The sequence below is a fragment of the Nelusetta ayraudi genome, unplaced genomic scaffold, assembly GCF_046127955.1.
Source record: "Nelusetta ayraudi isolate G7.1 ecotype Tasmania unplaced genomic scaffold, CSIRO-AGI_Nayr_v1 ptg000070l, whole genome shotgun sequence".
NCBI classification, from domain to species: Eukaryota; Metazoa; Chordata; class Actinopteri; order Tetraodontiformes; family Monacanthidae; genus Nelusetta; species Nelusetta ayraudi.
In genome coordinates, this window is record NW_027466120.1 from 5,217,994 (window position 1) to 5,230,054 (window position 12,061).

The 12,061-nt window shown below is 47.2% G+C and overlaps 1 protein-coding gene across 8 annotated transcripts in view; it reads left to right on the plus strand.

Moving 5' to 3' along the window:
- The window catches only part of camta1a (calmodulin binding transcription activator 1a), a 285,492-nt gene that overhangs the window by 254,156 nt on the left and 19,275 nt on the right, over positions 1–12,061 (plus strand). For 6 of the 8 annotated variants that reach the window (XM_076041854.1, XM_076041856.1, XM_076041849.1 and 3 more), the window contains 4 exons: positions 1,824–1,964; positions 3,096–5,413; positions 6,479–6,605; positions 9,083–9,217. In XM_076041854.1, coding sequence (XP_075897969.1) covers positions 1,824–1,964; positions 3,096–5,413; positions 6,479–6,605; positions 9,083–9,217 — 2,721 coding nt within the window. The remainder of the gene's footprint in view (positions 1–1,823; positions 1,965–3,095; positions 5,414–6,478; positions 6,606–9,082; positions 9,218–12,061) is intronic. The other 2 variants (XM_076041855.1, XM_076041857.1) reach the window with 1 other exon arrangement.

Genomic DNA, 12,061 nt, shown 5'->3' on the forward strand with positions numbered 1-12,061 from the left:
GGGCGCAGTCATCAGGACGATGATGTGACCCGGGTTTGCCGTTTGGTGCCTCGCCCGCCACTGCCACAGGGATTAAGCCCGGCGGCAGCGCTCCTGTCACGTCCCCTTTGCAACATAACCCACAGTGAGAGGAGCGGACAGGCAGACACGCTCGTAACTGAACGTCAACAGTCCCGCAGCCTCCGGGGATGGCGGCCGTCTCGGCGAGGAGGCCGTGTTTGGCAGGAGGGAGCAGGGCCAGCATGGACAAACTGGAGGGGGGGCGGGTGGTGGTGACACGCGAGCCTTTAAGACATGAAGCCGTCGCATCAGGCCACTAATCCCATTGCGTCAGCACCCGTCTGAGTGTGATCGGCCAGGTGTGATGCTTCCCACCGGCGAGAGCGATACACAGCGGCGCTCCTCGCCCGCCCGTGGCCCTATTATAGCCGCGTAAGTAATGCAAGCGTCCCCTTATTTGTACTGTTGTTCTGCTGCACATTGTCAGGGGGGCTGAATGGTGACTGGAGCGACGCTGTCTAATGGGATCTTCAGACAGTCGCTGTAATTTGTTCAGTGATTATAAAGACATCCGATTAAACTCTCCCCTTCACATTCGGTGTCAGAAGCCTCTCTTTTTTTTCCAGCCCAGTCACCCTGTCCTAATTGCTGAATAAATCTGACTTCATATTAGATCAAAACGATTCTTATTTATGTTCCCATAACCTGCCACAGTGAGCTGTCTGCGGAGCGTGTGATCTCGGCGTGATCACAGCATTTCTGCTGACATCTGCTGGTGGCCAGCCCGTAATCTGCCAAAGGATCTGGAGGCTTTCGAGTTAGATCCTTATCACAGTCATGCAGTCATGTTTCCCGGCGTCTTTAATCTGCGCTGCTCTCCCTCTCACTCACTGTATGCACTTCCCTTTATCTCATAAGCAAACAGACAGTTTCATACATGCTTCAAACCACTCGCACCTCTCTTTTTTTTTTTTTTCGCCGTGACTCTCCCTTGCATATGTAACTGCAAAAGGCGCTGAGGCGTGGGGAACTCGCAAGTAGGCTTGATTTTGTTTGATAGCCTAAATATGCTTCACTTGTGAAATATTACCTTTTTTCCCGGTTGAAAGCACAAGCACTGTGGCACTCAGAGATGCCTACTGCCGCCTTACAGCCGCTAAAATTGCTATCTGTCTCATCAAAAGTGGTTGCTGGGTGGCAAGTGGAGCAGTGAAAGGTATTAGGAGTTCCAGGAGAGGTGTGACTGAGGCGGAGAGCAGAGCTGTACAAGAGAAAGCCACTGTTTTATTCCCTGGTGCAGGGCGCAGGTCCAGCATGCAGTTGCAATAGCAGCTAAGTGGTGTTTCTCTCAAGAGGCTTCCCGGTCAGAGTGAGTCGCAGGTCAGGCCAAGGTTGAAGGGTGAAGGGTGAAGGACTGGCCACGTCTTCACCTTCATCAGCACTCACAGAGGAGGTGGTTTGAAGGGAAAATGGGCCAGAAAAGGAGGGAGCATGATTTTGATATGATGAAAGCAAAGGCTCTCTTCTAGTGAGAGGTGAAATAAGACCATTATGCATAAAACTGGTGAACTATTTCACCATGGGACCAGCCAGTGTTTGTTTGGTCCCAGGAAAATAACAAAAGTGTTAATTTCTCTTCTTTACGGTGGTGACTTTGACATTCATAGAGGGCTCCAGTGGGCAGCACGAGGTATAATGGCAGACAGACAGGGAGAGCAGAAGGTGGGGTGGGGGGGGGGGTTGGCGTGTCTGGTGGTCTGTTGAGCTGGCTGACATCTCTGTCTCCTCCTCCTCCTCCTCCTCCTCCTCCTCTCTCCCGGCAGTTCATGGCATCAAGTGGACTTGCAGCAATGGGAACAGCAGCTCTGGCTTCTCAGTGGAGCAGCTAGTGCAGCAGATTCTGGACAGCCACCAAACAAAGCCACCTCCCCGGACTCACAACTGCCTCTGCACTGGCACCTTGGGTAAGGCGAGAGGGTGGGATGGAGTCGCAACTCCGCACTCCAATCTTTGGCCAGGGAAACATAAAATGCCCATAAAGGTGTATTTCTGCCTTGTTTTATGGTAGATACTAAAAGTTGGCAAGTCCCGTTGTCACTGATTTATATTGACATTCAGTTTGATGTTTATGGTGCCTTACTGCTGTTGACTTATTGGCTGTGTCAGAGTGGCATATCTAAAATTGTCCAACTGCTCATCATTGTTATACTTGTCAATCAAACAAGTTACACAAGGAATTTTACAAAGGGAGTCATACAAGAGTGTCAAAGAGAGCTTTTCTTTCCGGAATAACCTCAAGTATTTACTGTGATCAAGGTAACAGTATGCAAAACTTGTCAGAAACTGCGCAAAATACACTTTAAATATTTTTTTTTGCCACCTCCAATCATCTTCTGCAGCTGACAGACACAAAAATAAGCAGTTCATCCATATCTTCACTGATTATTTAAAGGTACCATAACCTGGAAAACATTTTTCTTGTTCATACCTGTATGTGATCAAATACGTCCCCATATGTGAGTCCTTAGCTGAAAGTGTTTGAGTTTGAATGTTTCCGCTTCCCTCTTTTAAGCTTACCAGGGTTTTACCACTACAAAACCATTTATTGTTTAGTGTCTTAGCAGACGTCATCTTCAGCTGGGTTCAAATGTACATTGTGGTAGAAACAGCAGACTGCTGGCTGTTTTTGCACCCTGTGTGAACTGTTTATATAGTCCTGGAGTTGGCCCTCTTTGGCTTTGTTGTTAGTGCAGCAAGTAAGTAAGCCTGAGTTATATAATTAAAATGAGCATCCAAGTTTAAATTTTTTATTTTTTGACGAGAACATTTATTTTTCTTGCCCAAAGTCATCTACTCGTGATGATTTTTTTTGTATGTGTTTTCTGAAAAACTATTACAAAAATGACTCAGGCAGTTTTCTTAAAGGGGTGTTGTTATGGCAAATGGCCTCAAAAAACTTAATTTCAAAAAATGTTTGTTTTGTTTTTTAAGAGAGACAACATATTTCTTGAACAGTGCAAAATACCCGATGATGACGTCTTTAAAACATCCTTTTAAATCCACAATCCTCTTTGCTCTCTTTTGTGTGAATGTAGGTGCAGGGAGCAGTGTGCACCACAAATGCAACAGCGCCAAACATCGCATCATCTCCCCTAAGGTGGATCCCCGCTCTGGAGGCTACGGCGGCGCTCACTCCGAAGTGCAAAACAACGACGTGTCGGAGGGGAAGAACGAGCACAGCGGCCATGGTGGAGGCAAGGGCGGCGGGGGCGGGACCGGCGGGGGCGGCGCCCGAGAGAAGCGCAACGGCAAAGTCCACAAGCCCACGCTGCTGCACCAGAACAGCACGGAGGTGTCGTCCACCAACCAGGTTGAAGTCCCCGACACCACGCAGAACTCGCCCGTGTCCATCAGCAGCGGCCTCAACAGTGACCCGGATATGGCCGACAGTCCCGTGGTGACGGGGATGGGCCACGTGGCCTCCGTGATGTCTGGCTTGTCCCAGAGTGTCTTTATGTCCGAGGTCACCGGAGACCCCGTCTACAGCATGTCTCCGACGGCGGGTCCCAACAGCCACCTGATGGGCGCGGACGCCACCTCACAGGCCATGGTGCTGTCCGTCACCTCCGATCGACACAAGTTTGCGTTCCCTGGCGGAGGAGGAGTCGGGGAGGCCGGGACGCCGGCGGCGGGGGACAGCCTGTCCATTCTCTCCGCAGCGGGGGTGTCCGAGGAGCTGGTGCTCTCCAGCAGTCTGGACTCCGGAGCCATCAAGATACCGGAGACAAATATGAACTTTGACCCCGACTGCTTCCTGAACAACCCCAAACAGGGTCAGACCTATGGAGGCAGCGCTATGAAAACAGAGGGCAACTCCTCCTCGGCCTCGTCCTGCTCCGGGGGCAACGGCTGCACCAACGGCGCTCTGCAGCGCTCCCCCACCATGTCCGACAGCAGCTACACCTTCAGCGCAGCTTTGGTGAAGAACATCAAGACGGAAGACACGTCCTTTGAGCAGCAGCTGGCCAAGGAGAGTGGCTACCAGGTGGGGGCAGTAGTTAACTGCGGCAGCGGGGTGTCTGTGTCCTCCGGTGGTGGTTCGGGACAAGGCAACCTCTCTCTGACCCCAACCGGCTCTCTGCTTCCCTCTGGTGGCGGTCTGAGTCCTAGCACCACCCTGGAGCAGATGGATTTCAGTGCTATTGATGCCAAGCAGGACTACACCTCTGGTGCTACGGCAGTGAGCTTCGGTCAGACCATGTCGAGCCCTCACATGCAACATCAGAACCACTCGCCCAACTTCTTCCTCCAGGATGCCTCGCAGACTGGCCAGGTGCAGCAGGGAAGAGCCGGCATCGGCCAGAAAACATACTTGATGGAGCACAACTCCCACGACTCTGGCGCTTACATGGCGATGCAGGTGGTGAAGACGGACTCCCCCGGCAGCAACGGCCACCTCCATCACCACCACCCGGCACACCAGAGCCAACACAGGGCCAACTGTAACGGAGGCTCGCCCCCTGAGGGGCCCGGGCAGACGGGCTCCCTCCAGCTGCTGCAGTACCAGGGGACCTTTCCCGGACAGGCCACCGAGCATGAGGAGGTGGTGGGTCTGGAGCAGTCGGGCAGCATGAGCTCTGTTCCGTCCGGGGTTACCGAAAATGGAGCCGAGAACCTGCTGAAGCCGGGAGATCACATTCAGGCCTGCAGGGCTGGGAATGGAGAGGTAGGACCCGCCGAGCACTACTTGCAGCAGGCCTCAGATGGCGGCAGAGGGGGCGCTGTGGGCGGAGGGGAAGGGACGGCTCTTCACAACGGAAACGGCAACGCCGACGACAGCAACCGCTCCCAGCAGCAGCAGCAGCTGCAGCCTCTCCTCCAGGGCGCGAGCATGGTCCAGGGACTCTATAACGCGGTCGGAAGCCACCAAGGCTTGGCCGGGTCTGCCACTAATGGTGGAACCGGGGCGACGGCCATGGAGATCAGTCTGGATCACTTTGACATCTCTTTTGGGAACCAGTTCTCCGATCTTATTAATGACTTCATCTCTGTGGACGGCAGTGGATCCACCATGTCAGCTGGAGGGGCTCTGTATGCTCACCAGCTCGTCTCGTCCCATAGCTCTGATAGCCAGAATGCAGCAGGTGGACCTGCCCAGCAGGGTCAGGATGACGGAGTGGCCAGGGGTTCTGGTTACAACCCATCGGAGCTTTGCCTCCAGCCCTGCTGCAGCCCCCAGTCCCTGAGCGGGGGTGCTGGTGCCAGTGGGAGCGCTGGAGAGACTGGATCTTTGTCCTACATGAATGTAGCTGAGGTGGTCTCTGCAGCTGTTGCCCAGGGGATGGGGATGCTCCAGGCTACCGGCCGACTCTTCATGGTCACTGACTACTCTCCTGAGTGGTCCTACCCTGAGGTGAGTGTCAGGATTCTAGACTCTTTCTGTCTTTACGATCTCTATTTTTGATGTTTAGTGTCTTACTGTATAAAGAGGTAGATTGCTGAGGTTTTTGCCTGTAAGGTTTCAATTTAACAACTTACAAAGTTATAAGACTTGAATGGGAAGTTGAACTCCCTTTGCTTTTTATTAGAAAAAAGTAAAATGACAAGTCTTAATATATATATATATATGTGTGTGTGTGTGTGTGTGTGTGTGTGTGTGTGTGTGTGTGTGTGTGTAATATATATATATATATATATATAGACATATATATATATTATTAATTTAATTCATTTATTAAGTGAATTGGTTTAAGTGAATGTTTTAAATAGCCACATTTTATTTATTATATTTATTTATTAGAATACTATATATCTAATGCAGAATACTTTGTCCAATACAAATATGACCAATACTATATTGCAACAATTGTACTTACTAAATATCGCAAAGGCTCCCAAATATACTGGTAAAGAAGAGTTTTTTTAAATACTAGACATTTTTCTAGTATCTTATCCCGTCTGCATTACTCACAAAATATCACTGTTTCATGTTTAAAATATGTTGTTATTAGTGTAATAATGCAAGTAATTTGGATATTGTGCAAATTTAGGAGATATGTCTATTTTCCAACATTATTTTTACTCTTGAAATCTATGTTGGACTGTCAATCCTCACTTAACTATAGCCATTCACAAACATATTTTTATTTGTAGACAATCCACAAAATATATGACTTTTGGTTACAGTTTAAATCATTTTTTGACAATTTCCTAGTTTCTTTTGCTGCAATACCCACCGCTGACCTCTTGGGGGTGGTAAAGTAATATTGTGGAAAATCTGTATTTACGTTTTGAAAATAAAACCCGCAGTAATACAATTTTCCGCGCGATGGCAGCAGAGGTCACTCTTTGGAGTTTGATAGCTCTTCTTGGTGTCATTCTCATCTTTGTACACTAGATGGCACTGCGTTGCAACTATTGAAACTAGGTACGCCGATACCTGATTTGGTATGACATTTTTCTGTCTTTGCTGTTTTAGGGTGGAGTTAAGGTGCTTATAACTGGACCGTGGCAAGAAGCGAGCTCAAACTACAGCTGCCTGTTTGACCAGATCTCAGTTCCAGCCTCCCTCATCCAACCAGGGGTGCTGCGTTGCTACTGCCCAGGTAAGACCAAATTGCATTCGCACACAATACTATTGTTTACAAAGTTCTCAGAGCTCTCTGACTTTATGAAGACCGACAGAATCTTGACGTAAAATGCAGTGGATCATAATGAATTTCCAAATCGATTAAAAAAAAAAAAAAATTATGGGGCTGTCAAATTTTGCAAGTGCAACCAGCAGTGAAATGAAACAAACTATTAACATAAAATGAAGCCTTGTGTGACTGTCAGCGAAAGTCTGTTTACCTGGAATGCTGTTTAATGCTATAATAGACATAGAAACACAGCCAATGAATCATTCAAGTATGTTAACTTCTTTTCACCCTACTGTAAATGATTTACGTTCACCTCAGAGAGGTCTGACAAGCACACAGCCCACAGCACTCTCACGAGAAGGAATCATCCAAACAAGGCACACACACACTTTTTGAAGTTATCGTTCAACATTTAGGCAAATTCGCCTCTTGCCATAATCCTTACAGTCATATACGACTATGTGCATTCCCTTCAATTGTCAGTGCTGTTGTTTTGAGAGCAGAGGGGCAGAGACGCCAGCTGCTCAGCGGGTCTCCCTCCCTCAAAGCTCATCTGACACACAATCAAACGACTCCAAAATGCCTTTGTGGACAAGTTGTGACCTCCATATATACCACACTAACAAATAATAATGCAGAATTATGCAGCGTTATGACATCTGAGGCAAATGCTCAAAACTGCTTTCTGTAGTAAACCACTGGACCGAGTGAGACAGTGCCACCTCAGACACTGCCATAGCTACTTGGCTTTTGTCTCAAATAAAAATGCATCATTGCTATCCATCTGAAAATTCCTGCATGATCAGATGTTTTCTTTGTCTCAACAAACATATTGCTTTGGTCGATGAGAGTAGCAGCACTAAAGGTAAGTTTTGGAAATTGTTCCACCCAGCAGTTATGTCTGGAATGTAGCTCTGGCTATGCGTTGAAAACAACTTTGACTCATAATTTAACGTATTTTTTCATACTATGGTGAATTAGGTCACAACTTGTCCAGTTTAACATTAACATGTTTTCAGCAATTAACGAACGCACAGAGGAAGTTGGGGATTTAACTATTTACGCTTCAAGGCTTCATTTGCATATGCAAGTTACTCCAGTAACATCCAGATAACCCTGTAGACTATTCTGAGCCCAAGTTTTGTCAGGGATGGAAAGGTTGTCCTTCAGTGTGATGAGTTTACACTCAGTCATTGTGTCCTTCAGGGCTTTCAAGAGAAAAAGTACTATCCAGATTGTATTTAGCACAAGGATCAATCGCAGCATCTGCGGTGGCATGGGGGTGTGTTAGGAAGAATGGCGCGGCTAACTGGCACATCTGTGATGCTTGGGAACAACATATGCTGCCACCCAGATGACACCGTTCTCAGGGTGTCCCTCATTATTCCTGCAGGACTACCAAGCCACGTACTGCGTGGCCTCGGGGAAAAACAGTGCTGGAGCCATACTGGCCGGGCTGCAATCCAGAGCTTTCCTTAAGTCAGATATCAATCATTGACTCCTGCTTTGAACACTGCTTGGAAAGTGTGTGTTCCTTTTTTCCCAAATAGTAAACAAAAAAGGTTCTGCAGGCAGGAATTTAGGAATACAAAATATCCCAGTTACTGACAGACGACACCGTTTTTTTAGATTAAAACATAATTTTAGATTGAAAATTCATTTTACCTTGGATGAATCAATGATACAGTTACTCACAAGTGAAAAGGAGATTGGGATTTTTTTTGGGCTTGGTCATTATCACTATTTAGCTTTTATTATGTTCTGTCTTAACTCTTGGAAGCCTTTCGGAGGTTGTGCGTGAAGACTCCTCAACAAAGCGATCAGTCTTTGATTTGTCTTGGCAGCAGCACCGTTGCTTGTACGCATTCAGTGATTAAAACGTCTCCTCTTAATTTGGGTTTGGTTGCAGTGCTTTCCATTTGAAAAAAATCATAATAATTAGCAAGCGCTATCAAGGCTGTAGTCATCTTCTTTGCAGTCTTACAACAGTTTGTTCGTCATTATTTGTTCATGTCCTTCAGCACAGTCTTCCCTGTCCTAATAAAATATGAAAAAGGTAAAAAAAAAGAAAACCGTGTTGGCTTTTTTGCCAACTTAAGCATTAGAAGCTTATTAATAAAACTATCAAGACATCCCCTCACCGGTAATTATGTATTAAATCTGAATCCTTTAATTTATCCCCATCATTTTTCAGTTAGAATTTTTTTTTACTTGTTTTAGCATGATCCGCAAAGAAAGAAGATGCCTATTTTCCAATTTGTGAATTAGGTGCACCGCAGACCGCATTCTATAAGAATAGCAACCATCTGTAATTTCTACAGTAGATTGCATTTTTGTTTACGATGATCATTGCACATGGAACAGACTCGCAAATGATTCGATGCAATCGAAAATGATATCTATTTTAAAATCACTCATTTCCTTGTGTTACTGTCCATTTTCAGCTCACGACACAGGTCTGGTGACGCTCCAAGTGGCAGTCAGCAACCAGATCATCTCCAACTCAGTGGTGTTTGAGTACAAGGCCCGCGCTCTTCCCTCACTGCCATCTTCTCAGCACGACTGGCTCTCATTGGACGGTAGGCCTCTCCACGGAGTTTATGCTTTATATTTAAATTTGCTGTGTTGGGCAAATTCACACTTTCCACTCTGCAGCTTGCAGTTTTATTGTAATGGAACTTCATTGTCTGATCCTTTTACTGGCACAATAAGCTTTTCAAGAAGAGGGTATTGTGTTTTACCGCAGTGCTGTGCATTTGTTTTTATTTGTATAAAGTGTTTGGTTTGTTCTGTCTGATCCTTTGCATTTAGACAGACATTTTTTTTCTTTAATTTTTATGGAATTTTGACTCAAGGAGCTGGAAATGTATGTATTGTATTAATTTCTAATGAATCTGTAAGTCATCATATCAACGATTCGCCAAAACGTGCAGAGGACGTGAGTCATTGTATGGCGCGCACGTGTGTGTGTGTGTGTGTGTGGTTTGAGTGTGTGCGTGCTGCAATGGAAGCATTGCTGCAGTGCTTGAGCATTGACAGGATAAAGTAGGGCACGGCGAAGCACAGGCTCACAGGACAGCTGCATTGCAGACGGCCCTTGAGGGAGTGGGAATGAGTAATTGAGAGCTGGCGGCTCCCGTACACGGCAGTACCGGTGGATCCTTCCGCCATTCACACCCTACTGCCTTACTGGCCCATTCACAGAACCAGTTTTAGGAGGAGCCGACTGTCTCAGGGAAAACACAGCCCTCTCTATTATCCTACTGAGGTTAACCTCTTGTCTGCCGCGCCTCGCTGTTTTAGGGCTGCAGTCTTGCACCTGATTGCATCAGGATTTTTTTCGTGTGTGAAATTTTGTTTTAATTTCTGCCGTTTTGTTTTTTGTTTTTTTGTTTTTTTTTTAATCTCTTGTGCACAAAACGATTCAGCTGTTGACACAGCCATTAGTGGAGTCAAGTCACTTAGCTTATGCATCAGTAAGACTTGATCTCGAGGGACTTTATTAATCTGCAAAGCGATACGAGGGATCTGTTTACCAAGAGCACAAATAAATAGATAGACGCAAAAATGGCACAATATCTACAAATGGTGGAGATATTTGACGGCCCGCATAGCATTTATACTGCATATCAGCTGAGTTAGTCGGCTCCAGGAGAGATTTGTTTGTCGGACAGAAGAACCTCAGCCGCCTGACCTCCTTTCACCCATGAAGACCTGCAAGGAGGCGGACATCTTGAACATCGGACAGGCAGCAATGCACAAAGAGAAGACGCGGACAAAAGATGCAACAGCAGAGAGACACGAACAAAGAGACGGATGGTGGCGCAGGGAGAAAAGAAGAAGGGATAGAATGAGATTTGCAAAGGGGGAAAGTAAAAGTCATTTTATGGATTATGTATCTGCAGCATACATATGATGGGACCGTTCTGACCATTAAGGCTTTTGTGTTGGAGGGACAAGTCCTGAGGTATTGAAGGTGTTGAACTAATTGACATTAAGGGGAAATTATTCAAGTTTCCAGCAAAGTTTGGAGAGTTGACAGAAAATGGGCTAATCGAATAAAGCTGTGGTGGACTGTGGTGGACTGTGGACAGTGCACAGACCAAGGTAGCATATACAAACTCAAGCTGCACCATTGTGTTTGGCACTCCAGAGTTTAAATTAACACAATCTACATCACTGAAAAAACAATGGCACGCCACTCTCTGCTGCAGATATACAGTTGTGACAGCACTGTAAATGCACTGGTCCCTTGGCAGGACACTGAAGCTGCTCACTGCTCAAATGCAGGGAGCAAATTTCGCTGTACATCATGCACTATGGGACCATTAAAGTATTATTTTCCTGCAAAAGATTTTTTTTAACAGAGGGGCTGTTTCAAAACCTAATTTGCTAAAAGCACACACTTTGCAATTGTTTACTCACTGGCCCATTAAATTCCCATTTTGATATCTGGACCATCCAACTTCAGAAGTAGGCCAGGATGTAATCACTTGGGCGTGTTTTTAGTTATTACAGCCATTACACCCACAGTGTTGGAACAAGCAGCGCCGCACAGTTCGCGCAATCGTGATAGATAGGCAGAGCGACGACCCCCGCCCCTTACCAAAACAACAAGTATGCTCAGGGTAGTAACCAGTCGTGACTTAACCCTTGCTACCAGCCACCTCTCAAAGCGGCATATGTTATTTCCTCCTCACAGTGTTTACTGTGTGTCGGTGTGCGTGTCCTTAGCAGTGCCATACGCAGCTTTGTGAGTTTGTTCACCCACGGATAAAAACAACAACAACATCAACAACAACAAAGAAAAGAAAACCTTGCAGTGCTATGATGTGCTAATGGCACAGCTGCCTGCCTGCCTGCCTGCCTTGTCTGCCTTGCCTGCCTGCCTGCCTGCCTTGATTTGTCATAATGCAGAGTGGGGGAAGGGGCGCTTTTCTCTGCAGCACTGCAGGTACGGAGCCATGGGCAGGACGGGGAAAATGCTGTCGGAGAGCCGCAGAGCGCTCTTCGTCCGCCCCAAGAAAGTCCCGCAGCCCCCGAACCCATGACCGCACGGCCACGGGGATGCGGTTCGGTTGAATGAACCCCCCCTCCCTCCCCCCCTACCTCTCGATCTATCCCCACGACCCTACTCTTTCCTTGCCGGCTCTCTTGTGCCTGCTGGCGTTCAAGTCAGGGGCGCGGGGGGGAGCGCGTTGACAGTGCTGACTGTCTGAGTGCCGATCGGCAGAACCTGTGCGCACAAAGCGCAGGAGCGGAGGAGCGGGGCGTGTTTGGGTCAACGTGGTTAAACGTGGTTGGGGGAAGAAGGGAAGGAAAAAAAAACACTGCAAGGATGTAGTGGGGAGATGGCAGCGGAGCGGCGGGGCTCGGAGGACGGAGGGAACCAGTCGTCTTGACGGCTTCCGAATCAGAACCGT